This window comes from Podarcis pityusensis, assembly GCF_964106645.2.
Source record: "Podarcis pityusensis genome assembly, chromosome: 2".
NCBI lineage: Eukaryota > Metazoa > Chordata > Lepidosauria > Squamata > Lacertidae > Podarcis > Podarcis pityusensis.
In genome coordinates this window covers 106,770,334-106,798,164 of record NC_138029.1, presented here as the reverse complement: position 1 = coordinate 106,798,164, position 27,831 = coordinate 106,770,334, and the positions used below count along the sequence as shown (strand labels likewise).

General features: G+C 46.8%; 1 protein-coding gene across 5 annotated transcripts; it reads left to right on the top strand.

The window, feature by feature from the left end:
• Positions 1 to 508: 508 nt before the first annotated feature.
• Positions 509 to 16,207, top strand: CCDC71 (coiled-coil domain containing 71). 5 transcript variants are annotated; one of them, XM_080995844.1, is made up of 2 exons: positions 509 to 1,377; positions 8,059 to 16,207. In XM_080995844.1, exon 2 carries the CDS (start codon positions 8,120 to 8,122, stop codon positions 9,314 to 9,316), a length of 1,197 nt encoding a protein of 398 aa, XP_080851970.1. In that variant the 5' UTR covers positions 509 to 1,377; positions 8,059 to 8,119; the 3' UTR covers positions 9,317 to 16,207. The 5 variants fall into 5 exon arrangements, with proteins under 5 accessions (XP_080851970.1, XP_080851968.1, XP_080851967.1 ...); XM_080995842.1 differs by having other exon boundaries at positions 509 to 1,413; XM_080995841.1 differs by having other exon boundaries at positions 509 to 1,437.
• Positions 16,208 to 27,831: the final 11,624 nt, after the last annotated feature.

Genomic DNA, 27,831 nt, shown 5'->3' with positions numbered 1-27,831 from the left:
GCCTCCCCAGCCACTCTGGGCAGCTCCCAACAGAATATTAAAAACGGTAAAACATCAAACATTAAATAACAATAATAATTTATTATTTCTACCCCGCCCATCTGGCTGGGTTTCCCCAGCCACTCTGGGCGGCTTTCAACAGAACATTAAAAACAGAATAAAGCTTCAAACATTAAAAACAGCCCTAAACAGGGCTGCCTTTTGAAGTCTTCTAAAAGTCAGATGCTTGTTTATTTCCTTGACATCTGGTGGGAGGGCGTTCCACAGGGAGGGCACCACCACCAAGAAGGCCCTCTGCCTGGTTCCCTGTAACTCCTCACAATGAGGGAACCGCCAGAAGGCCCTCGGATCTGGACCTCAGTGTCTGGGCTGAACGATGGGCGTGGAGACACTCCTTCAAGTATACTGGGCTGAGGCAATTTAGGGTTTTAAAGGTCAGCACCAACACTTCGAATATATGTTATGATATATGGTATATCATATATATATGATGTATAGTGTTATGAATACATATATAGAAGTAGTTAAAATCAAAATTGCCATCTATGCTCAGAGTCAGAACTGCTTGTCAAAAGCAGTGTCCATAAACAGCAAGAAGCTTGCCCTCAGCAATTATGTTCTTTAATAGGAGATTAATAGATGGCCAGATAAGAGCAGGAAAATTTATTGGAATATAATGACAAGGAGTTCGCACAAACAAGGAGAATTGCCAAGGACAAGTTTGGGAAGGATGGGTAACAGAATGTGCAAGCCAAAACCTGCTGAAAAGGAATGATTGAGGATGACACCTTAATAAGGTAGTAGGAATTTCTGAGGAGAAGACAACTCCAAATATGGTTTGTCCAATTGGAAGGCCAGGCAGAGTGTCCACAATCTGTTCACGCATTTCTTTAGCCAATAGCATTGCATAAATGATACGGGCATGAGGATTGCATATGTATTTACCTGATAGAAGAGGAGTATATAAGAAAAGCCGAAGGTCATACACCGAGGTCAGACCATGCTTGTGGCAATAGCATTGTGGCTGACCATTTGGCACTGTCTTAATGATGAATAAATCTCTGTTGAGCCTACCTTGTGTACCTGACTCCTCTTTCCTTAGAAGCTTTTGGCTGTCTGCTCCAAGGAAGGAACCCTAAGAATTTCCCTAACACTCTTTAAAATACAAAGCAGCATAGAAATGAATAATAATAGATCTCATTGAAAGAAAAATGGCGCCTAGACATTCTGTTGCGGCAACCGTAACCTAGGTTTAAGGTTCCATTTGGCGATTGGCTTATATACCTGAGTTTCTAACATGGGGTCTGGAGACCAAAGCCCTAGAAGAAAAGGTTGTGAAGGAGTTGGGTATAGCTAACATGGAGAAGAGGCAGTATGGTATAGCCACCTTCACATCAGGTCCATCACATACCGGTAGATAGTAAAAGCTAGATGATGGTACAGACTGTTTGGCAAGGAAGCAGACTTCTTTGGGAAATGGTGTGCTCTCCTTTATCAGAGGTTTTAAGCAGAGGCTGGATCCCCCCCCCCCCCCATCAGGGATGCTGTAACTTCAGCAGAATGTGAAACTATTTTTCTAAGACATAGCCTGCGTTCAGACATGGGGCTTATTGCAATAGTTTTCCTGGTTATAATGCTCTAATACTTCTGTCCTGATCTCTAACGTTACTTTCACATTGTAGTACCTGTCGTGTTACGGAACTGTGGCTTTTGGAGCGTTGTGCTGCCATGTCACACGAAATTTTATACGGCAGAAGATAACTGTATGCCAGGATACTGCCTCAGATTTTGTCACGTGGAGTTATAGTGCAAACTGTGATTTCCGAGTTAATTGTGTTGCAAATGGTTTTTTCCCCCCTGGAAGCAACATAGAATTGAGTGCTTAACTTCCGCTGGATTCCACAAATGGCTTTTATGTTGTGTGAAAGATTACATCTAATGCAGAAATTACCATTTTTTTGCACCATAACACTCACTTTTTTCCTCCTAGAAAGTAAGGGGAAATGTCTGTGCGTGTTATGGAGCGAATGCCTACGGATGGCGGGGAGATCTGCTGCAGTCGTGAGCAGAGGATCCATGGTTCCCCTTCCTTCCCTTCTCCGTGGCTCGCTTTGAAACAGCAAAGCGGGAGAAGAGCCGCTGAGTGGGGAGGAGAGAGGGACAGAGAGCCTGCTTGCTTTAAAGGAGCAAGGCGGGAGAGGAGAGGAGCCGCTTACACGGGTCACCCCAAATTCACCATCAGATCACATAGCATGTCCATGGCTACAGCTTGCACCAAAAAAATCACGCACCCACTGTTGCCTGGGGCTGCAGTGGTGCAAAAACTTGGTTACAAAGCATGGATCCACATGGATCCTCAGGATTTTTGCATTGGGCTACCCCAAACTCACCGTCAGATCACATGTCTGTGGCCACAGCATGAACCACAAAAATCATACATCCACTGTTTCATTTAGATTTTTCTTTTCTTGTTTTCCTCCTCTAAAAACTACGTGTGTGTTATGGTTGGGTGCGTGTTATAGAACGAAAAATACGGTAATCAGGCAAGGAAGCACCCGGAAAACAGGATAAAGTGCTTTTTTTAATGCAGCCACAATCTCTCAGACTAATCTGTCACATGAAGTGAGCTAACCCATTGATACTTACCTGAGCTCCTTGAAGGGAAAATCATAGAGCTGGAAGGGACCATAGGGATCATCTAGTCCAACCCCCTGCAGTGCAGTAATCTTTTGCCCAACCCAGGGCTCAAAACCATAACCCTGAGATCAAGCGTCTCCTGCTCTACCGACTGAGCTACCTACGGTGATCATACAGGTGCTCTTGAAGAAACAGGGCTTTCTCGGTGGTGGTCTTGCAGCTGCCAAACTCCCTCCAGAGCCTTTCTTTATAATCTTTCAGAAGGCTTGTGGAAATATTTATGATTAGAAGTGGAATACGATTCTCTTCTGATTCTTACAAATGAGATTCTCTTATGGTTCCTTTTATGCCAGTTCTAAATGGCTTATGTCCCCTGCCGCCTTCCTTGAATTCTGAGCCAACCTGGACTGCTCCTTTGAAAGAATGGGGCACTGTAAATTATAAGAGTGAGCTTTTTTTAAAAAATGCAACCTCACACCAGCTAAATTCTCCCAGGCATTGCAGAAAACTCAGGCCTCCAGAGGCGGGAAGTTCCATAGCTGTGAGACACTTGTGGATAATTCAAAGACCTTTGCAGGAGATTAGATAGCGCTTTAAAAAAATAGTATTATAGGTGGTGAAAAATTGGCCATGGTATCCCTGCCTCGGAGGGATACATGGCTTGTCACTCGAGACAGGTTTGTGTATGAGGACAGCTAAAGATATTAGCTAGTCTAGGGCCGGGTGTGTGTGAATAGGGCTGCTGCAGGGACTTAGGCCAGGGGTCAGCAAGGTTTACCTCACCTGGGCCGATTCACTCCAGCGCAGATCCCTCTGTGGGCCGGATTGCGCCCGCGCACCTGTGGTTTCCAGCGTCTGCGCAGATGCAATTTCCAGCGCAGCGGAAGTGAGTCCCTGCTGTGCGGCAGTTTAGCACAGTGCACGGGGACTTGCCGAGCGGGGAGCTTGGCTTGGGGGCCGGTTAAACGACCCCCGTGGGCCGCTTGTGGCCCGTGGGCCTTAGGTTGCCGACCCCTGACTTAGGCTGTGTAAGCACCATACGTTTGAAACACCTGACGTCCCCCAAATAATCCTGGGAACTAATCATTCAAGGGTGCTGGGAGCTGTAGCAATGCAAGGGGGAAACGACAAGTCTCAGGATGGGGGAAGTCATGTGCTGTAAATGTACGGTGCCTACACAGCCTTAAAAAGGGTCTGTGGGGTAGGGGAGCATTACTACAGCAGATGGATTTTGCCTTGCTAGTTTCTGCCACTGGCTAAACTGAGGGGCCATAGCTTAGCAGTAGAGCGTATGTTTTGCATTCAGAAGGTCCCCAGCATCTCCAGGCAAGGCTGGAAATGGCCATTCTGAAACCAGCTACTGCCAGTCAGTATAGATGATACTACTACTACTACTACTACTACTACTACTACAGTGGTACCTCGGGTTACAGGCGCTTCAGGTTACAGACTCCGCTAACCCAGAAATAGTACCTCGAGTTAAGAACTTTGCTTCAGGATGAGAACAGAAATCGCACGGCGTCAGGAGGCCCCATTAGCTAAAGTGGTGCTTCAGGTTAAGAACAGTTTCAGGTTAAGAACAGACCTCTGGAACGAATTAAGTTCTTAACCTGAGGTACCACTGTACTACTACTACTAATTTTTACTATTTATATCCCGCCCATCTGGCTGGGTTCCCCAGCCACTCTGGGTGGCTTATTATAGCATATATAAAAACATAATAAAACATAAAACATTCAAAACCAGAATATCTTATACAGACAATAAGTAAACCATTAATCAATAGAAGCTAACAACCAGCTAGAAGGACCAGTGGTTTGGTCTAGTATCATCTATTTGCATGCTGCCTTTCCACGATCAGTATTGTCAAGGAGGCTCGCAGGATGAAAATTACATAATTCGCAAGTTACAAAATATAAGAAAACTTGAGCAGTAAGTTAACAAAAGCATCCCATTAAGAAATATTTGATCAAATTAAACAATCACCTTACAATTCATAATCGGATTTAACAGCAAAATACGAAAAACAGCAGAAATAATATACTGTACCCCCCAAATGTAAGTATAAGCTAGCTTCCTAGATTCAGATGTTGATAGCAGTGCTTCTTCACTGCAGTGGGCAAGCAAATGTCCATTATACAGATGTCTTCTTAGGTTTGGCCTCTGGGCTTGGAGTGGAGTTTCTTTCAAAGGTGCAGTCAGGGTTGCCTTCACAACCTTTGAATTTCCCATTTTTCAAGTGATCGCTCCAGTTTTTGTGGCAGCTCACATTGCTGAAAGTGTGCAGTGTTTATCTTTGTGGTTCAGATGCCCTTGAAACTGCAAGGACTCCCAAGAAGCATTATTGCCAGAAGGTTATATAAACAGCAAGTAACCAGCCAGGTACTGGGGGATGAAACCAGCATATTTGAATCTGTTTTATCCTGGTCCAAGAGTCACAGTTCAAAGAGTAAGGGCTCGTTCCCACTTCTGCTCAACTCATCTTGAGCATATTGTGCACCGATTAATTGCCTCGGATCCGAGGGCTTTTCTCATTGTTCCATGGCTTTGCTTTGTGGAAATCCAATCCTAACTGCTGAATGGAAGCTCAGTTAAGCAAAACCTCTCTTTGGATTTTCTGCACATCAGATAAGATGCAATTTAGTCACTAAGGCTGGATTTTTACAAGGCGTAGCCACGTGGCAGCCATTTTAAAAAAAGAAGAAGCCACAGGCATGTACAAATGGTTGTTAACGGTACAATTCAGTTCACACTTAAGGAATCCAGCAACTCTGTCATTTTGCCAGTGTATGAAGAATAGGCAACAAACCCAGCCAAACAGGAGAAAACATCAGTATAGTTTAAAAAAAAAGAAAAAAAGATTATACATTCAACGTAGAGTAGCCCCATTGAAATTGATGAACCTAAGTTAGCAATGTTCATCAACTTCAGTGGATCATCTACTCTTGAGGAGGACTAATCTTGAACATGAATATTGAATATGTCAAGCAGACATAAAGCATTCATTTCCATATCAGTTTCTTCTTCACATTTGTCACCATATTTATAATGGACTTACAAATCATTGTAAGTTTGCCTGGATTGAAACAAGTTTCTCTACCTCTCATAGTTGGACATTTTTCAGAAAAACAAAACAAAAAGAAAGGCTTGAAGAAAACCCGTCCTCTTTCCCGCCCTGAATTTTTCTCTTTCCTGAAAGGCCTTCACATCTCTAGTGTACGATCTTAAATGGGCTTTGTAGGTTGTGTGTCTGAACTAAGTGCAGGGTAGCATTGGAACATGTATTCGGAAGTTGGTTGCTATCTATATAGGACCAAACCAGTAAATTGATTAGAGTCAAATGCATCGCTTAAGAACCGAAGGAAGGAAGTGGTCCTGGTTTGGTCAGGATTGGGCCCAGAGTCCTTAACCATCGGTATGTATTATGGGGGGAGGCCTCATCCATGCTCATAGTGCTGTATTCACTTTTCAGACTTGTCATGCTGGAGTGTCCATGGTTCTCAGGTGCACAGCAGGTGTTTCCACATCCTTGAAACTTAAACCTTTGTTCCAGGTTCCAGGTTCCTGAACTCCGTTGGCTGGCTAGCCTCTTCTTAAGACTGTTTGGATTTGGGGGGAGGCGTCGCCGATGAAATTATTTTCCTGTATTTGCACCATGACTAGGACATGATATGTAATACGGCCTGGTCGCTGCTGGGCCCTAAACTTCAGTATACTTATTAAGGATGCAATCAAATAGATAAGTGTTTTGAGCGGCATCCCAGCTGTTCCTGAGCGCAGGTATCTCCCCAAGCGTTTCCTGCAGGCATTGTGATGAGAAATTTGACTCATCGTTAGATTGGCAAAGCTACTCTTGGCGCGCAAGCCTATTTCTTTATCTGATTGAAACATAATCGCAGGATGGTGCGACCTGCACAGGGGAAGCGTGATTTTCTGGATTTTACTGTTTTATCTTTTTGTAAAACCGCATTGAGGGGCTTTTGTTTGTTTACAAACTAGGGATGTATAATTTTTTTGAAATAAATCAGGGGTCATCAACCTACGGCCCGGGGGCCGGATAAGGCCCGAGGGACTCGTTTATCCGGCCCTGGTGACCGCCACCTGCCGCCGCCTGCTCTTACTGGTGTGGCGCGGCGCAGGGACCCTCTTCCGGGTCGGAGGAACACTGGAAATAATGCACAATTATAGTGCACAAACGCTATTTCCGGTGCACATCCGGGTCAGAGGAGGCCCATGCACACAAGCTATTTCCGGTGCTCCTCCGACCTGAAAGTGCACCAGAAATAGCTCGTGCATACGGGCACGCACTCCCCCACCCTCCAGCCCGCTGCGCAATTGTCGCTTGAGACACTGGCCCGAGGCAAAGAAAGCTTGGAGACCCCTGAAATAAATAATAAAGAAACGACAGAAACTAAGTGCTCAAGAGAGCACATGTTCAAAAAATAAGTTACTTACGAACAAAATACGGGCCAGATGATGAAGGTGTCGTGTGTATTAATGAAACAGTGTGGGTTTCGTTTGAGTCACCCTCACACCAGCACCTTTTTACCTAAGTCAGCTTGCGCCTTGATCTGGCTTACCCTCCTGGCAACCTATTGCCCTAGCAACCTTTTTCTCTCTTTTTCCTCTGCTATCAACAATGGGAATCAGAATGTCCCCCTGTACCTCCGTAGAATCAAAAGGAAGAACAAAGCCTTAATTGTGATTGGGGTGGGTGGGTGGTCAATAGAATCTTAGCAAGCGCCTTCCTTGAAATAGTCTTTGCTTAAGGTGATGCTAAGGCAGGGTTAATTTGTCTGAACATAAGGAATTACTTAGACATTTGTTTAGGGACACCTGTAGACCAAAATGGAAGATGCAGGCACTGCTTTATGACATGTTTTGAGACTTAGGGCAGGGGAAACGTTTGCAATGATCTATTAAAGATGCTGTGCGAGCATCTCTTTAGGATTATGACCTGCTGAATCATGAAAAAGTGTTAACATAAAAGAATGTGAGTCCAGTGACGGGACAGGAAGTCCTCTGCTCCAAGCTCACCTTTTTTGGGGTAGTATTGGGCAGCTGTGGTAGCATTCTGAAATTTAGACCAGCTCCTTAAAATCACATCTGTGGCTCATCCAATGCTTTGGGGAAGGGGGGAGATGCAACTTGCTAAATGCTGTACAGTTCTGGTTTATGTTTTTCTTAAATTCAGGAAGTTCTATGTCGTCTGCAGCTTTGCTGCAATGTGCTTATTTGGTCAATGGTGTTCTGGCAGAGTTGACCCCTTGTGATTTTAGGCCTTTTGCTCTTGAAAGGTAAGGCTAACTCACTGCAGAGGTATCTTGGGGCCTTGAGAGCCTCCACACAAGAAAAAAAAACCCTGTATTTGTCTGTTTCTCGGGTTGTAAGTTAACTGCCTTTTCCCCCTTTTCATTTGAGGTGACCTGCATTGGCTTCCACGTGGTTTGGACCCCTAAGAAGTTACCGCTAGCCTAATGCCATGAATGTTGAGGCGGACAATGCGGAAGAAAAAGCAGTCCATTCGTGGTCAAGGATCTCCTCCGCAGGACAGAAGGCCTTGGAAGAAGCTCTGCGAGTCTTCAACCCCATGTCCAGGGACCTGTCTGACACGGAGACCCAGCTGGTAGCTTTTCTCCAAGGCCTTAGGGAGGAAGGCTACCAGCCCACCATCCTCAGAAGCAAAGACGTTTATGGGTACATGTCGTGTACTGCCCGTATGCCCGGTCAGGCAAAAGACAGCATTCCGGACACTTCGAAAGCAGCTGCCCCTATTTCGGAATCCGCAAAGGCTCCGGCCCGAAGCACCGCGGTCGTGGCCAAGGTACCTGGCCCCTTAGCAGGCGTTACCGTAAGTTCTCCCGAAGACTCTGAAAAGCCATTGCCGAAGAGCAGTAATTCCACAAACCTCCTGTTGAACTCTTTGAAACGGACACGCTCAGGCACATCGAATGCATCCGCTGTGGGCTTCCCTGCTCACATGTACCCTGGCGTCTACCCGGCCATGAGACTGTCTGTTGTGCTGGAAGCCTTGGTCCCTCTGAAAGCCACAGCCTCCTGCCTGGAGTCCAAATGTGAACAAGGGCGCCTTGGGATTTCGCCCTCGGACCTTAAGCTCCTCAAGGCAGCTGGGGCGTCCAGGCAGCCTCCGGCCATCAAAGCTACTAAAATGCCACCCGGTCAGTTGGACCCCAAAGGGTATAGGCACGCGGCGAAAAAAGGACCGGACTCTGGCGCTCTGGCGGTGAGCCTCGTGAAAGGACCCAAGGGTGGCATTCTGCAGGAGAGCAACGCTTGCAAAGCCTCCGGGGTTCTGAACGGCCGGCTTTCCGGAAGCGCCTCCCAGAGCTCCAGTACTGGGACGTCCAGGACGAAGGAGCCGCCCGCGGCCAAAACGGAACGGAGAGGTGGCGGCAGCCGCCAGGAGACGGCCGAGCAGAAGAGGAAAAGAGCGGAGGAGGGGAAGGAGTTGCCGCACAGGAAGAAAACGACTCCCGTCTCGCCTCCTGGCAAACCGGATCTGGCGTCCGCGACGTTGAACCTGCTGAAGTTCCGGGCGATCAAGGTGAACAGCTCTTCCGATGACGAGTTGCGGAGGAGAGCACAGAAGATCCTCCGGGTTAATCTGTCCCCTGTCATCAGAATCCAGCCGTTGCCTCACTCCCGCAGCGTCCCTTGAGGGGCTCGGAGACGTTGGATCCGCAGGGCCACAAATGCAGGCGCCATTGAGCAGACTGCAGGCCTCTTGCGGGGGGAGTTGATGAGGATATCCACGTTTGCAGTCCTCAGGCCTGTCACTAGCAGCTGGGGAGAGTTCTGCAGAGTTGGGCAACTGTTGGATTATATATTATATAAAAAAAAACTTTTTAAGAGGCCTCCGACGCTTCATCCTGATAGATATAAGGCGCAGAGCATTAGCCTTCCTCTAGAACACTTTTCTACCATGCTTTTTTCAACATGGCAGAGCTCACATCTGGGATGTGGCAGCACTGGGGATGATTGGTGTACTGTGATATTTTACTTTTCTTTTTTTTTTAAAGCAAACAAACCTGTAAACCTACTTGGTTTTGATTTGATCATATTTTATATACTTATTATTAAATATAAATATCTACGGACGCACATACATGCATTGCCCAAGGGCTGTCAGAATGTGATCCCTTCCTCATTGCCCCCCAAGTTGGTTTCAAAAGCTTTTCTCTCCAATATGTTGCTAGATTGTTTAATGGAAGGCCTTTGCCTGTCTGCAGTGTTGCCTCCCTTGGCTGTAAATCTGAGTGGCTGGCTGCCCTTTACCACCCGCTGGCTCCCGCTTGCTGCCCATGCCACCACCTTATAGAGCTGACTGGGGGATAAAGGTTGCACATCAGCCGGGAGAGTTTATAGAAAGGGAAGGAGAAAACGTTTGCTTTCTCCGGTGCCCCCGTCCCTTCGCTTGACCAGGTTTTTTAATCCCAGCAGACCATGAGGCAGTGGCAGAGGAAAGGGGGTTTTTGGGGAGGAGAGTCGCCCCCAAATATGGAGACTTTGCATAGGAAAAAGTAGCAAGGGAGGACAGACCAAGGCCCCTGGCACGCCCCAAGCAAGCAGAAAAGGGTCCTCATAATTTAGTGCCAAGTTAGTGCCGTAGTGGGCAGGAAGGGCGCCTCTCTGTGGAAGCCCCTTCTGAAGATCTAGAGTTCATGGGGGGCTTTGCTTGCCAGCCACTTTCCTGTGTCCTGTGTTTTATTCTCCAAAGGGCAACTTAGCAAACCATAGTGGAATTGACCCTCCCCTCTCTTTAGTTTTTTTTTTTTTTTTTTTTTTTTAAAGAACCTGTGGCTGCTTATGATAAATATTTTCTAGTGCAATCGTTGGAACGTTTCTGCCACCAGACATTTTAGTATGTCTGACCTACAGCCATTGGGCATCTGAATGTACCCAGGTGTATCTTGCTGCAGTAAAGTGACAAGGTTTTTGGGCTTGATGTAGAAGTGACTGGGCGTGATTCTTGTTGCAAAAGGAATCCTAGCATTGCATAGTCGGAAGGGACCTAGTCATCTAGTCCAACCACAGCAGAGGCTTCTGGCCCGCGAGCCTTTAAAGCAGCCTTTCTCAACCTTGGGTCCCCAGATGTTTTGGGCCTACAACTCCCATCATCCCTGACCACTGGTCCTGTGAGCTAGGGAGCATGGGAGTTGTAGGCCAAAAACATCCGGGGACCCAAGGTTGAGAACCACTGCTTTAGGATGTGAGGGCGATCTGGCTGCGACATCTGTCACCCCATTGATCGCCAGGGTTGATTCGGCTGATCTGGCTGGCTAGGTGGGTGTCCCCTTCCTCCCTCACCGCTCCACGTGCGTCCCTCCCGAAGCTGCGCGCTCGGTGGAAGAGGACGACCATCCCAGATAGAAGGAGTGTACCGTTCTTCGGTCAAGGGTATACGATAGCTGCGCTCCCCTGCTAGAACCTCCAAACAAGCTCAAGAGAACCACTGCTTTAAAGGTTCTTATCCTTGCCAGCACCTCCAGTATTTCAAGAAGAGCATACTTCAACTTTGTGCCACGTTTGCAAACCTAAGCTTGTTTTAAACCTGTTGAACCACTATGGTAGAAGGTGAGGAAACTTCTCCACGAGCCATTGGCAGATGCTCTTGACTTTGCAGAGCTGCCAGCACCATCATTCTGGAAATCTGCCTTCTCACGCCTTTGCTGGGACAATCTTTGCGTTTAGCACAGCAGCTCATCTAAGTTGCTGCTTGGCATCTTTCCCTTGGGGGTGGGGGACTCTAGATTTGAGCGTCTCCTCTCAGTTGAGGCAAGGAGACAATCTAGCCTCTTCCGACTACAGCTCCAGCACTTGGGCCTGCCCCAGTTAAGCTGCTTTGAGAAAATATTCTCTCCAAAGGATAATAGCCTTCCTTTCTGCGATCACTTCTGAGTTAGGTATTTATCTCGCTGGTAGGGCAAAAGGAAAACAGGGGGACCTCCCCCTCCCTTCCACCAAGCTGCTGTAGATGCTTTAAGAGCGTTCTTCTCAATGAATTTGTAGGAAATCCTTTCTGTTCTGCTCTTCCAATAGGGAATGTGCTAGGGGCAAGTTTCTTGATGATGCCATTAGTGTGCGTGCGCACACTCACACCAAGTGCCTGGCAAAGTCGAGATTGGGTGGCAGTTGGGTGCGTCAGTACGCAAACAAATCTGCTTCTAGAGGAGACTGTTTTCCTCCCGGAACAGCTTTTGGTGAAGCCTTGGTTCTTGATTTGTGCACCTGTTGTACTCACAACTGCGTAGGAGCATAGTCTGGCTTCAGCTGTGTGACTTCCACCTGCTCAAGTGCCCTTGAGGGTTTGTCGTTTTCGTTGGAGGAGTTACGGCTTGCCAAGAGAATTCTTAGCCAACTCACAAAACTCTGCGTACCTGGATTGTGTTCTTAAGGGAGGAACAGTTGTTACAGCATGGAGGGGCAAACTCTGACACACACACACCAGATGTTGTTGAACTGCAACTCCCAACATTCTTGACCATTGGCCGTGCTGCTAGGGGCTGGTGGGAGTTGAAGTTTCCACAACATCTGGCTGAACAAATATCTTGGATCGATAAGAGGAACAGAGATAGCAATTAAATGAGGCTCCATAATCCGTTTGCAGGCAGTAAAGGGAGATTAGCACTCTTTGCCCTAAATACCAAATGCGAGATTGGCTGGATGTGTACATGTGTGTGTACCAAGTCCCTCTGTAAATGTCCTGGGCTGAGAGCTGTAAAAAGAAACAGAAAGCAAAAACAAAACAAAACAAAACATAAACCCACAAAAAAAAACCCAACAACAACAGATAAGGTCTCAGCCTGGTATAGAATCATGGAGTTGTAAGGAACCCCAGGAACATATAGTCTGGTCCTGTTCAACGCAGGAATCACAACTAAAGAATCCCTGACAGATGGCCACCCAACCCCCGTTTAAAAATCTCCAATGCAGGATAATCTGCCACCTTCCAAGGTTCTTTGTTCCACTGTCGAGCAGCTCTTACTATCAGAGAGTTCTTTCTCACCTGAAAAGGAAAAGGATTTTTTAAATGGAAATTCATCAGGCAGTTTGCTTATATGGATAAGCCATCAATTTTGAGTTTATTTGTTGTGGCTCAACCTCTCCTTTTGGTTTTGCAATGTTAAAATTAGCCTGGAAGGGTAGTGTAACGCATAAGCAGTTTACAAATAGCGCAAGACGAAAGCTCTTCCATTCAGGCTCGGGGGAACCCCAGGGATGAGGTCAAGAAGGTCTTCTAGGAAGCAGGTTTTCAGTCTGCTGCAGCGAAGCGTTCTGTTCCCCAAAGACACTAGCAGCATGGCACTTAGCCCGGTAAAGATACAACTCTAAAGAAAACTTAAGCAGGAATCTAGATAGCTTTTTGTGCCTTTACAATGGTCACATCTACTTAGCCTGTAATATTTCCTCTCCCTGGTTGATGCTTGAGAGGCCCACGTAGTTCACTACAATAAGTTAGCGCGAGGAGATGAATGGTCTCTTGCATGGGAAGAATTCCCCCAGCCTCTTAATGCCCATCAGCTGAAGTGGGGGAGAACCTGTGATGACCCCCAGTTGCTTGCCGCTTCAGTAGCAAGCTTTCTCAACTAAAACGAACTCACTACTTAAAAGAATGCTAAGAGGGGAGGCTGTGTCTTGTGGTGGCTGCTTAAACACAGGACTGGTGCCAAAAGTGCTTGTAGACCTCCGCCATCACTTAATTTTGGGCATGGGGAAATGGGGCCAGCACTCATCTCATGCATGCAACCTCTGCTACTCAGTTTCCAGGTGTCTTTGGAGTAGCCACCCTCAAGTGGTAAAGCTCCACAATAGATCTGATTTCCTTAGATCTATCCTATGTGTCTATCTGCCAAGTATTCTCTCTTCGGACTGGTGCTGGTTGTTCAGAGTCTCAGGCAAGGGTCTTTCCCCAAGCCCTGTTTCCTTTTTAGCTGAAGATGCTGGGGTTGCAGCAAGGGACTTCTGCATGGAAAGCAGATTCTCTACCACTGAGCTGCGGGTGCTTCTTTGCATGCATCCATGTCCGCTAGGTCACGGGGCCAGCATCCCAGCTTCAAAAGAATCTTTGGGGGCAGGGGAAGATTTGTTTTAGGCAAAGCAACCTTAGAGAGTAACTGCTGGAGAAGACTATAATGCTTTGGATGCTAGGTATGAGACGACGTCACATGTTGACGTATGTATTGATCTCCAGCCTCCCATAGGAGAGGTTACGACGCAGCTATCTGGCAGTGACTACTCAGAGCTTTCATCTTTGGGTCCCGGGCAGCTGTCTGCACTGTCCTGTTCCTCCACCCTGCAATTTCCTAAGCTGAATCAGCCTGAGATTTCCCATGATGGCTCTTTTGCGTTGTCGACTGAGCCCTCGCATACTTGGACCTCTGGGCTTGAAAGGCTTTTGTTCACTTAGAGGTGATCGCTGGATTCACTTCTGCACGGAATTGAGTGCCTTTTGGGGGAGAGAGGCAATTGGAAGGGGCAGGCGAGGCCCTTGGCTGCACAGACCCCTGGCCAGGTTCTGTCCAACGCTACTCGCAATTCCACAGCTCCAGTACCAGAAAGCATGCATCCGAATGGTCTCGGATTGAGCCGTTCTTCATGACGCTTGCATTTTATAAGGGATTACCTATTCTGTGCGCCCTGTGGTTGGGAGTTAGCAAGTGCATTTGTAAGCTGAGAACATGCTTCATGCGCTCTTGGCTTGCTGGGCATGTGGAGGCTCTGGATGCGATAAATGTGAATCAATGCTGCGGCTGAGTGGGTACGGACACCTGGAAGAAGGAAGCGGGATTAGGAGTACTTACAAGATATTACACGCACTTGGCTGCTCTGTCTCCTATTCTTAGTCTCTTGTGACAGGCTAGTTCTGCTTTGGGGCGGGGGACTGTAGCCCTGCTCACTCAAACCGCACATGCATTCCAATGTGAGTCATGGGCACAGCCAGGGGGGCAGCTGCCCCCCCATCAAGTGAATAAATAAAAATAGTTAACTAAAAGTAGAAATTGTAGAAAGGTTTTGACAGGTTTTTTCAGAGCGTGGGGTCCAAAGAAAGCGATTTAAGACATCTGTTGGGACATTTCATTCTGAATCTGCTAGAGCAAGCCAGGCAGGTGGGTGGCCTACCCCGAAGAAACATACATCCTGGCTACGCCCATAGTGTGATTGGGGCCGCGTTGACTAGAACCACCCCTGACATTTGCAATAAGGGAGCTTTTTGATGTACCACTCTATGTGTGAAGCTTCCCTCCCTGCAGTCTTGTGTGAGGATTCCAAGGGGTTCCTGTTGCTTTAAGAATCTTTCCCCGTTTTTGTGAGTGAGCCCCATGCTCTCATTGAGCAACCTTATCTTTGGGAGTTGGGAGGCGATTGGGCATGGCCAACCTGCCTCCTTCCTGCTTTCCTTGGTATGTGTTTCCTACCAGAGTAGATTGGAGGTGGTGGATTAAGGCAAGCCAAAGACCAGTCACCTTCACCACATGGTTTGCAAGACCCAGACTGATCCCCACCAGTCGTGCGAAAGGCTTCGCTGTGGCTGTGCCAGCAGGGATCGGAAGTGCTAAAATGTCGTGGGCAGGCCCTTGGGGAGCTCTCTTTGTGGAGAGCAATGGTCTGGAAATATCCCTTCCCCCTGTTTTTCTTCCTATCGCTTGGACAGGGTATTGCTGCTATGCCAGTGCCTGGAACGGGGAGGGTCTGTGGAAACAGTTGTTAACACACAAGGCATTGAAAAACCACTGTGTCTCCCAGCTGTCTCTCTGCCTCTGCCGGTCTCCATATGCAAAGCACTTTGAATTGTACCCTTTTTGCGCCCGAAGGACATGGGAGCCACAGAGGCGGCCTTCGTTTATGTAGCACACCACGACTCTCTCCTTGGTCCTTTCTGTTTCGGATGCTATCTTTCCTGGTAGACGCCACCTGCAGAGTAGCTAGATTCTGCCAGCCAAACTACAGCAGGGCCAGCACAAGGTATTGTGTGTGTGTGGTGGTCCTTCTCAACGTTTCTACATTGCCAAGCACAAACCTGGTGTCCTTTCATGGAAGTGGATCTCATCTCCAGCCCTGAACTTGTGGCCACCCGCCATTTTCCCAACGTGCTGTAAACCTTGATATAACATTATATAGACATATATTTTTCTCTGGCCATTGGCTACTTCTCACCTGTGACTCCCTGGCACTATGTGGGAGGAGAAGCAAACAGAACACTTTGGTATTATGGGTTTGAACCACCACCTGGCTGCCTCGCAAGAGCAGATTTCTCTCCCATTCAATTTCTTTGTGCAGGACGCTTTCTGAAGTTCTCTGTTTTGATGTTACATATGCAGCCAGCCCACCGTTCCCGGTTTCAGTGTTTGTATATTTTTGGAACAGCCTCGTGTGACGCGAGCCGACTTTTTGAGTATTATGTTTTCACCAAGGAGGGAAAGGGAACAAAAAACCCCGACCTGTCTTTTATTTTTTAAATGAAGTGAAAGTTTTCTTTCCTTGGTTTTGGAATTGTAGCAGATGACCCCCGCTCTGCCATTCTACATAAAAAATGGTGCTTCAAAACCCAGCTTACTGTGTCTGTCTTGTCTTTTTAAAGTCCTTTTGTCCTTTGGAGATGTTGAAAACTGAGGCGAGATGGGGGTGAGAGTCTTGGGTTGCAGAGAAACTACCCAATTGTGTTCCTAATATCAGTCACATGCAGCGGAGGCAAATGTAGAGCAGCCTGCCGATAATTCATTGGTCCCCAGTTCACATATCTTGAGCCACAATTGATACACATGTCTGCATGGGAGAAGAAGCTCCTCAATTCTAGTGCCTGTTTGAGGAAGAAACCACCATAAGAAGCAGGAACACAAGTGTAAATGGTCCATTACTCCAGGGGCAGGGGACTTGTGGCCCTTCAGCTGTTGCTAGCCTACAGCTCCCACCATCCCTGACCATTGAGCATGCTGGCTGAGCTGGTGGGAGCTGGTGTCCTGGAGGACCACAGGTTCCCCGCACATTAGCCTTCCTGTCTCCTCCTTGCAACAATGGATGGATGTAAAGGCATGGTTTGCTGAAACCCTTAATGCTTAGGATTTCTCAGATGAGTGATGCCCAATTCTACATTGATAGATGCAGATACATTTAATTGGGTGTTACTGAAAGGGACACAATTCAGCACTGGTTTATTGATAAGCTTTGCTGTTCTGTAGTGTAGACGCGGGTGGCGCTGTGGTCTAAACCACAGAGCCTAGGACTTGCCGATCAGAAGGTCAGCGGTTCAAATCCCCGTGACGGGGTGAGCTCCCGTTGCTCGGTCCCAGCTCCTGCCAACCTGGCATTTCGAAAGCACGTCAAAGTGCAAGTAGATAAATAGGTACCGCTCCGGCGGGAAGGTAAACAGCGTTTCTGTGCGCTGCTCTGGTTCGCCAGAAGCGGCTTAGTCATGCTGGCCACATGACCCGGAAGCTGTCTGCGGACAAACACCAGCTCCCTTGGCTAGTAAAACTAGATGAACGCCGCAACCCCAGAGTCGTCCGCGACTGGACTTAACGGTCAGGGGTCCCTTTACCTAGTGTAGAACAGGGATGGGCAACCAGATGGCTTGAAGAGGAGGAGGAGGAGGAAGGGATAGAGAGAAGGAAAGACGTCAGAAAGAAAAATGTAGGTGGTAGAAAGAACAAAGAGGACAGGCCTGTCCACTGGCACCTGTCATTCCCACAGCTGGCATGGAGCTTTCCCTGGTAGACTATACCCTTAAGGCAATGGTTTTCAACCAGTGTGCCGTGGCACCCTGGGGTGCCTCAAATTATAGTCAGGATACCACAGGCAACAGTGACTTCTACCCCTCTCCCCTTCCCTCCTTCCTCTGATGCCCTCTCACATCTCTTCCTCCCAAGGGCTTGTGTGGTTGTTTGTTGCAGCAGCCCTGACTACAAACTCCCCAAGCAAATGGTGCCTCTGGGGCTGGCCAGCGGGTGCTGGTTGCCAGGAGCTGAGGCGGCCTCGGAATAAGCAAGCAAGTGGGTGAGGAGCCCAGTTAGCTAGTCTGCCAACCTTTGCGGTTGGGAAAGGACGGACAAGTGGGAGGCTGGGCGTTGTGGCGCCACGCTGGCCTTTCTTGTGCTTGCTGTGTGCAAGGCCTGCCTGGGAGCTGAGTGCCTGGCACCGAAGGGCAGCCTTTCTGCCATGCTGGCCTGGCGGTGGCCGCTGCTGCCTCCCAAGATGGGTAAGGTGCTGTTCTCACATTCACCTTTGGCCAGTCTACGTCGGGCCACTAAGGCTGGAGGCATCCTCTTCCTAAGCCTCTGTGGGGTGGCATGAGGAGGCACTTCTCTCTGGGGCGTGTGTGTGGGGTGGGAAGTGGCTCAGAGACCAGGGGCAGTGATGGCAGCTGCCCAGAGGAGGACTCCCAAGGAGAGGGGAGAGGACAGGAGGCTGAGGGAACACTCCACAAGGGAGGGTATTCAAAAAGGGGTGAGGGGCTGCCGGTTCTGTAACTGGAGCTGCAGAAAGAATATACAGGTGAAACTCGGAAAATCAGAATATCGTGGATAAGTTCGTTTATTTCAGTAATTCAACTTAAAAGGTGAAACTAATATAGGAGATAGACTCATGATATGCAAAGCGAGATATGTCAAGCCTTTATTTGTTATAATTGTGATGATCATCAAATCTCTTTTCTGATGAGAGCAGCTTTTGTATCTCATTTGGAAACCAAGGACCCAGAGTGGAGGAAGAATGGGGAGGCACACAATGCCAGATGCTTGAAGTCCAGTGTGAAGTTTCCACAGTCTGTGTTGATTTGGGGAGCCATGTCATCAGCTGGTTTTGGTCCACTGTGCTTCATTAAGTCCAGAGTCAACGCAGCCATCTACCAGGAGATTTTGGAGCACTTCATGCTTCCTTCCGCAGACGAGCTTTATGGGGATGCTGACTTCATTTTCCAGCAGGACTTTGGCACCTGGCCACACTGCCAAAAGTACCAAAACCTGATTCAATGCCCATGGGATTAGTGTGCTTGATTGGCCAGCAAACTCGCCTGACCTGAACCCCATAGAGAATCTATGAGGCATTGCCAAGAGAAAGATGAGAGACATGAGACCAAGCAATGCAGAAGAGCTGAAGGCTGCTATTGAAGCTTCCTGGTCTTCCGTAACACCTCAGCAGTGCCACAGGCTGATAGCATCCACACCACGCTGCATTGAGGCAGTAATTGATGCAAAAGGGGCCCAAACCAAGTACTGAGTACATATGCATGCTTCTACTTCTCAGAGGTCCAATATTGCTCTATTTGCAATCCTTGTTTTGCTGATTTCATTTAATATTCTAATTTTCTGAGATTGCTAATTTGGGGTTTTCATTAGCTGTACACCATGATCATCACAATTATAACAAATAAAGTCTTGACGTATCTCGCTTTGCATGTCATGAGTCTATCTCATATATTAGTTTCACCTTTTAAGTTGAATTACGGGGGGAAATGAACTTATCCATGATATTCTAATTTTCCGAGTTTCATCTGTAGTTGGTCAAGGTAGCCATGGACTTTCAGAATGGTGAAAAACTTCTTTAAGGTAATGCAGCCGTTAACAGAAAAGAATGCCCCTCCAGCTATAAAAAGTACACCCATTGCTCCTCAGGCATAAGGGGGCTCTCAAGTATTATTGGTAAGCATACTTTGATGCTTGCCTTCATTGGGCTTTCATATCTAGGGATAAGCCAAATTGCACTGGCAAATAGACTTTTATCACCACTATTCTAGTTCAGATTGAGGCCTGTGTGTTGTGTCTTACGTAGGCCAAGGAGCAGGGTGGGGTGGGGGGCATCAGCATACTTGGGGTAACACTTAAATTTGCAGAAACTCTTTAGGGGGAGGGAAACTAAGGAGGGCTGCCCCCCCCCCAAGCAGTCCATTGAGGACTGGGCATAATGGCCACATAAACTGGCTTACTGGTGAAGGGGGAAAGGGGGCTCCTGAGCACTCTGCACTGCAACATTTTGTTGCAGCTCCCACTTATTAGATTTGCTGCGGGAGAGCAGTTTTTTTTTTAAAAAAAAAGGGTTTGGCCAATTTGTGGCAGATTAAGCCCTTTCTCAAAATTCCCTGATTTCCATTCCTAAGCTTCAAAGTCGCTGACTTCATTTTTCTTAAATGAATTGGTTTTCCAGTCCAGCAGCCTCCCCCAAGCAAAGTTTTTGAAGCGCAAGGCACACACATATTACTTATTTAAAAAAAGATTTTCTACGACTCAAGCTGGTGAAAATTTATTCTCTTTACTAACTGAGAATAATTTAGTTACGAAATGCAGAAGACAAAGCAGTATGTAATCACATAGCACATAGCACATTGATTGCATCTGAATAGCAAGGTTCGCCATAATGATGGGTTCTAGAAAGAATCACCGTTTGTGAAATTATAACGGCTTGCTAGATCTCCTACCATGTTAGCAGAGGATTTTCCATAAAGAAACCTCCAATTTGGTGTCATTTGCCCTGTTTGTCCTCTGGTAACAATATGGTACAAGGGACGCGGGTGGTGCTGTGGGTTAAACCGCAGAGCCTAGGACTTGCTGATCAGAAGGTTGGCGGTTCGAATCCCCGCAACGGGATGAGCTCCCGTTCCTCAGTCCCTGCTCCTGCCAACCTAGCAGTTCGAAAGCACCTCAGAGTGCAAGTAGATAAATAGGTACCACTCCGGCGGGAAGGTAAACGGCGTTTCCGTGCACTGCTCTGGCTCGCCAGAAGCGGCTTAGTCATGCTGGCCACATGACCTGGAAGCTGTATGCCGGCTCTGTCGGCCAATAAAGCGGGATGAGTGCCGCAACCCCAGAGTCGGCCACAACTGGACCTAATGGTCAGGGGTCCCTTTACCTTTTAACAATATGGTACAGTATGTTTCCTCACTGTAATAGCCTCTTTGATGTCGTAGCTGCATTGCACTTAATGCAATAATCACAATCATGTTGATGAAGCTTGCAATAAGAAGAGGCTGCTGGATCAGGCCAGCGGCCCATTTGTTCCAGCATCCCTGTTCTCCTTGGGGCCACCCAGATGAAACCTGAGAGCAGGACCTGAGCCCAAGAGCTCTTTTCACTTCTACGCCTTCCAACAACTGGTATTCGGGAGGCTATGCTCTGCCTCTATGCATGGAGGGAGAGCATAGCCAATTATTTCGATTTTAAGTTTTTGATTTTTACACTCGTTATCTCCAAAGCAAAAACAATTTTATGCTAAACACATTTTAATCCAAAAAATTGAAATCGTTCTTCCTAATAAACTTGCTTGAAGTTGTCTCTGTGTTAAGGCAGTTAGAGAAATAATAGGCAGCTGAAGTGGATGGCATTTGGACGATGGCGTATATTGTACTCTGGAAGGTGAACAGGTGAATTAAATAATTGTTGATGTGGTCGAGTCAGCCACATCATAAATGGTTCGTTCACTTTCTCAACTACCAATGTAATAATAATAAATATATTATTTATACCCCGCCCATCTGGCTGGGCTTCCCCAGCCACTCTGGGTGGCTTCCAACAAAATATTTAAAAACAGTAATGCATCAAACATTAAAAGCTTCCCTGAACAGGGCTGCCTTCAGATGTCTTCTAAAAGTCTGGTAGTTGTTGTTCTCTTTGACATCTGGTGGGAAGGTGTTCCACAGGGCTGGTGCCACTACCAAGAAGGCCCTCTGCCTGGTTCCCTGTAACTTGGCTTCTTGCAGTGAGGGAACCGCCAGAAGGCCCTCAGCGCTGGACCTCAGTGTCCGGGTAGAACGATGGGGGTAGAGACGCTCCTTCAGATATACTGGACCGAGGCCATTTAGGGCTTTAAAGGTCAGCACCAAAACTTTGAATTGTGCTCAGAAACGTAATAGAAGCCATATGTATCCACAGTCTTGCTCTACATTCTGTATAGGATAAATAGAATCCATGGACTTCAGAAATGTATTTTATTTTCCTCACTGCTTGCAATTCCCACTCCAACCCCCCAAATATTTGTACGTGTAGAGATTATAGGACACATGTGCACACCTGCTACAACTTCATGCATCTGATGAAATGCACTCTCTGTTGGGATACTGCCAGGGAGACAAAGTCCATCATGACCCCACGTCGTCTCCGTTGTGATCCATCGACCTCGCGTAGACACGCAGTATCATTCAATTAGCGACACGAGCCCCAGAAATGGCTTCCCACATTCCAGAGCTCTTGCACGCTCTATCAGCAGATAATGCACAGCGAAAGATGCACGCAGGAGAGCATTATTTACAATTTTATTCAGCATTGGTCAGAACAAAGAAAACATGACTGCCTGCTTCGGTGTCTCAGGCACAGAGAGAGAAACGAAAGCAATAGACAAAACATAAACTTCCTGTGAACAGGAAATACACAGACTCTGTGACTCACAAAGCCTGCTCCCTTTTAAAGTGGAACGGAAATATCCTAACATCCTCCCCCTTTCCATGTAACCTGTAGTACCTGTGGTTCAACCCAATTGCAACCTCTGTACATAAACCTTAAGTTGTTCTCTGTTAACAACCTTAGACAACAGATCAGCAGGAATTTCATTTCCTGCCATGTAGGACACCTGAATGAGTCCTTTCTGAATACACTCTCTTGCACGATGTAGCTTAATCTGCAAGTACTTGGTTCTTTGCTTGCAACTCTCTGAGTTCAGCAAAGCCAAACAGGATCTATTGTCTTGATACACTTGTATAGGACATTTCACAGAAACTCTGATGTCCTGAAACAGTTGCATCAACCATTCACAATCCATGAGTGAAAATGACAGAGCATTGAGTTCTGCTTCACAGGAACTTAGGCTCACTGTCGTCTGCTTCTTGCACAGCCAGTCAAACAGACAGTGGTTGTACATGTAGCATACTCCAGAAGTGCTTGTACCATCAGTGGTGTCACTTCCAAAACTAGCATCTGCAAAGATTTCAAGACCTCAGTCTTCTGACTGGTGAACCTCAGCCTGTAGTGCAAAGTCCCTTTCAAATAGCGGGCTATGCGCTTCAGAGCTTTCCAATCCTGAACAGTAGGATTGTTAGCATGTCTGCTAATCAGGTTAGTGCTTACAGCTATGTCAGGTCTTGAGCATCTAGCAATGAAATTCAGCTTGCCTAGAATGCATCTGTATAGCGTAGTGTCAGAAAACGCTTCAGCAGTACTATCTACCTGGTAACCTGTCACCATCAGTGTGTCTGCTGGGTTTGCATCAACCAAATTCAACCTGGTTAATACATCAGCAATTTTCTGTGTTTGGTGTACCAGAAAATTACCTGCTTGGTCGCTCTCCACCTGCAGAGAAAAATAGTTGGATACCTCACCAAGATCCTTCATGTCAAAGTGCTCCTTCAGCTGAGCTAGGGTGCTTTGGTACAAAGCCTGATTCTTCCAAAACATCAGAAGATCATCAACAAAACATAAACAATACAGTTTGTTTTGCCCCTCCTCCTTGACAAACACACATGGATCAGCTTTGCCCTGGTGAAAACCTAGAGAAAGCAACGTCTCAGTGAGTTTTGTGTTCCAACACCTGGCACTCTGCTTGAGACCATATAAGGATTTCCGAAGTTTACAGACCATTCCCTTCTGTATCTGCATTCCATCAGGTGGAAGCATAAACAGCTCCTCCCCCAAAACCCTGTACAAAAAAGCTGTATTAATATGATGGGAAACATGCAGTTTCTCCTCTGCAGCAATCTTGAGCATCAGCCGAATGCTCTCATACTTGACGGTGGGTGAGTAGGTCTCGTGGTAATCCTGTCCTGGTACCTGTGAAAAACCTCTGGCAACCAATCTGGCTTTGTGTCTGACAACCTTGCCATTCTGGTCTGTCTTGGCCTTGAAGACCCATTTGCTGCCAACCAGTCTCATTCCTGGGACTACCGGTACCAGTTCCCAAGTTTGGTTCCTGTTTAAGGAATCAACTTCAGCCTTCATGGCATTAAGCCAAGGCTCAACATCTTTAGAGGTTAACTCCTGAACCTCTTTGAAGCTTGAATGTTCCCACACCTTCTCTGAGCTACTAAGAACAGCAGTTGCTGTCTTAGCAAACTCATCAGCAAATCTCTTTGGAGGTCTGCCTTTGGTCGCCCTTTCAGATCTGCGTACTAGAAGCAAGTCTTCTGGACTCATCTCCTCCTTCTTAGGAGAAAAGTGACCAGTGGTGAACAGTGGTTCTTCCAGTTCATTGTCAGATGCATCAGATGGTCTGACTGAGGCCTTTGCGCTCTTGTAGTCTGCTGTGTCATCACTGTCACTGACAGCAGCAGCAGCGCCGCCCACTGAGCTGGAATCCGAACTCTGATCATCATCATCATCATCATCCTCAGCTTCCTCAACATTATCTGCTTTTTTCACATCATCTTCATCTTCCTCTGGGTAACTCTGGAAAATTCCCACATTTCCCCCCCACTTAGGATTGTACTCAACACTCTTTGTGAACTTAATGGACTTAGAGTCAGTCATCCATACCCTGTATGCACCTTTTTCGTACCCCATGAACAAACCATGTGCCCCACGCTTCCCAAGCTTGTTGCTCTGTGGGGTGTGTACCCACACGTCAGAACCAAAGATTCTCATGTGCTTGACGTAAGGTTTCTTACCAAACATCTTCTCATAGGGAGTACAACCAATAGGTGATGACAGTCTGCGATTATAAGTGTAAACAAACGTGGACAGAGCCTCCCCCAATACTTCTCAGGGAGATTGGCATCATGCAACAAGGTTTTTAGGCCTTGAAGCAAAGTTTGGTTTGCTCGCTCAGCAAGTCCATTCATCCATGGCGATCTGGGCGTTGACAAGTCATGCTGGATTCCCTTCTCAGTCAGGAAAGCTTCAAACTGCTGAGAAGTGAATTCCCTGCCTTGATCAGTAAAGAAACAGCCGATACGTTTACTGTGAACATTCTCCAACCAAGTACAGAATGCCTTGAACCTAGGAAACGCTTGCGATTTCTGCTCGAGCATAAACACATGAATGTACTTGGAAAAAGAATCAATCAGAACCATGAAGTACCTTGCTCCACCCAAAGAGGGCGCAAGTGGACCAACCAGGTCTGCGTGGACTAGCTGGTAGGGTTTGGAAGCCTGCCTGCTAGACTCCTTGCCTTTTGGAGCAACCTTCACCTTGTTCTCTGCACAAGATACACATTTCATGTGAAACTTACAGGGTTTGATGTTCAAACCCTGAACCAATCCAGGCATCTTGGCCAGCGCTTGCCAAGACATGTGACAAAATCTTCGATGTGCCTCGTGAATGCATCCTGCATGAAGAACTTTGTTAGTTTGTGCAACACAACAAGAATCAGCATTAGACACAACAGCACCATTGTCATCATAAGTTATACAGAACAATCCATCTATAAACTTTGCATGCAAAATGTCCTCTTTGCCTTTTCTGATGACACAGACGCTCCTCTTGAAGGAAATCTCAAAACCACGCCCAGTCAGCTGTGGGACACTGAGCAAATTGTCTGCAGCACCTGGAACATAAAGTACATCTTTGATGGTTGTATGCAGACTTGCCAGTTTCACAGTCCCAACTCCTTCGATTCGCAACGTCTTTCCTTCTGCCTGGTGGATCTCTCCATCTTGAGGCGTGAAGGAGATAAACAGATGCTTATCTTTTGCCAGATGGCGGGTGCATCCAGAATCTACAATAAACCTGGCCTTGGCCTTTGGAGCAGCTTTTCTGGCAAGCAAAACCTTGTTTTCCACCGGCGTGGGCTTTTGCTGCTTGCCCCCCTGCTCCTGGCCATCAAACTTGCCTTTAGTCTTTGGAGAAGCAGTGCCAGCAAACAAAGCCTTGTTTTTCCCTGGCGTGGGCTTTCCAACCCCCCTCTGCTTCTGGCCACCTGCAGGCATCTGTCTCTGTTTAATTCTGGCCTTCCGGCCTCTGCAAAGATGACCTTGGCTCTCACGGGAATCAGAGCTCTCAGCTGCCGACTCCTTGGCTCCCCCTGGAGGCTGGAATGCTGCCTGGATGACATCACAGTCAGCTCCCCCTGCAGCTTGCAACTGGTGCCCTCAGCATCCCTGCATTCACTCTCATTCTGGGAAACAGCCAGGACATCCGATGCAGTCAAAATCTGGGCTGGGATGACTGGCAGATGGGCTATCTTCAAAGCATTCCACATCTGACACGCAGTCGTGTTGCCAGCTAGCGTGGCAATTTCCTCCAGAGAGACGGATAAGACCATTACGTCTATGGCCCTTAAATCTTGGGCCCTCCATCTATCTGTCAGAGGAACTGGAGGGGCTTCACACACAGTATGCCACACTCCAAACTGTCGTAGTAGACTTTCACACCATTTTGCCCAGGTCTCATAATTGTGCCGATTTAACTTTGGGCACTCAGCAGCTTCAGAAGCTTGTAAAAACTCCATTCCAGCTCTTCACTTGAGCCATGAGCCTTATTCACTTCAGAGACTCCTTATCTTGGCTACTCATAAATCTTGAGGCCTGATTGGCTCGACTACCAGGCCAATTAGCCGGCCGGAGTTCAAAGAGACTTTGCCGTGGCAATGAAAAGCCTTGACTTTTCCACATACCTCACAGCAGTCTGTCGCAGTCTTACTCTCCTGTAAGTGCCGTGAATCTGGGCCCATAACCTGTTGTTGGGATACTGCCAGGGAGACAAAGTCCATCATGACCCCACGTCGTCTCCGTTGTGATCCATCGACCTCGCGTAGACACGCAGTATCATTCAATTAGCAACACGAGCTCCAGAAATAGCTTGCCACATTCCACACAAGATGAAACGGTTAAATCGGCTATGATAAGGTGGGCACAGGACATTGGGTATAATATCATGTTTGAGGACTGGGAGAGGTTGTGGAGTAATGGATTGAAATTTACTGCATGTAACGCTCTGAAAGAAAATGTAATGAAAATGATTTATAGATGGTATATGACCCCAGTCAAACTCGCAAAAATTTACCACCTGTCTGAAAATAAGTGTTGGAAATGTAAAGAGTGTGAGGGAACGTTCTTCCACCTCTGGTGGACTTGCCCTAAAGTGAAGGCGTTCTGGGAAATGATTTATAATGAATTGAAAAAGGTATTTAAATATACCTTCACTAAGAAACCAGAGGCTTTCCTTTTGGGTATTGTCGGCCAAGGGGTGGCAAAGAAGGACCAGACATTTTTTATGTATGCAACAACAGCAGCAAGGATACTTCTCGCAAAACACTGGAAAACTCAAGATCTACCCACACTGGAAGAATGGCAGATGCAACTGATAGACTACATGGAACTGGCTGAAATGACCGGCAGAATTCGTGACCTGGGAGAAGAGAGGATTGAGGAGGATTGGAAGAAATTTAAGAATTATTTACAAAAGCATTGTAATTTGAGTGAATGCTAAATAAGATGCTAGACTAAAATAACTGAGCACCACTAAATCTAGAAGTTTTTAAGAAAATAAGTAAGACTGTGAAAATTTAACTCCTTTCGAGAATTATAAGATTATGAAATATAGAAGGGATATAAGAATTTAAATAAGATGATAAATTGCTGACAAAATGTTACAACGATGAAAGTGGGAGCGGGAGATGTGAGGAAGTCCAAAGAAAATGTGAAACTATGTTAAGACAAATGTTATATTGTTTATTATGTTTACTTTTATTGTAAAACCCAATAAATTGCTTTAAAAAAAAAAAAAATAGCTTGCCACATTCCAGAGCTGGTGCATGCTCTATCAGCAGATAATGCACAGCGAAAGATGCACGCAGGAGAGCATTTTATTCAGCGTTGGTCAGAACAAAGAAAACATGACTGCCTGCTTCGGTGTCTCAGGCACAGAGAGAGAAACGAAAGCAATAGACAAAACATAAACTTCCTGTGAACAGGAAATACGCAGACTCTGTGACTCACAAAGCCTGCTCCCCTTTAAGGTGGAACGGAAATATCCTAACACTCTCATCCACAGAAGTTTATGCTGTAATAATAATAATAATAATAATTATAGTGCCACAAGATGTAATCTTTCCTCTTGACGTTGGTTCACTCAGGTTCCACCTCCCATTTTCCAGGCTGGTGCCTAGAAAATCTGGCTCCTGAGTTTAAAACCAATTATTACAACCCTGCTGATAATGATTACTCATTTTCTTAAAACCCCTTCAAAGAAACCTGGGGTCTGTTGACAGCCCTGGCTGTCGGGAGGCAATTTTCTGTTTCGTACAGTGAGGTTATTGTTTACT

What these genes read in the sequence shown, in the direction of transcription:
- CCDC71 (XM_080995844.1), top strand. Translation starts at nt 8,120, where the DNA reads ATGAATGTTGAGGCGGACAATGCGGAAGAAAAAGCAGTCCATTCGTGG.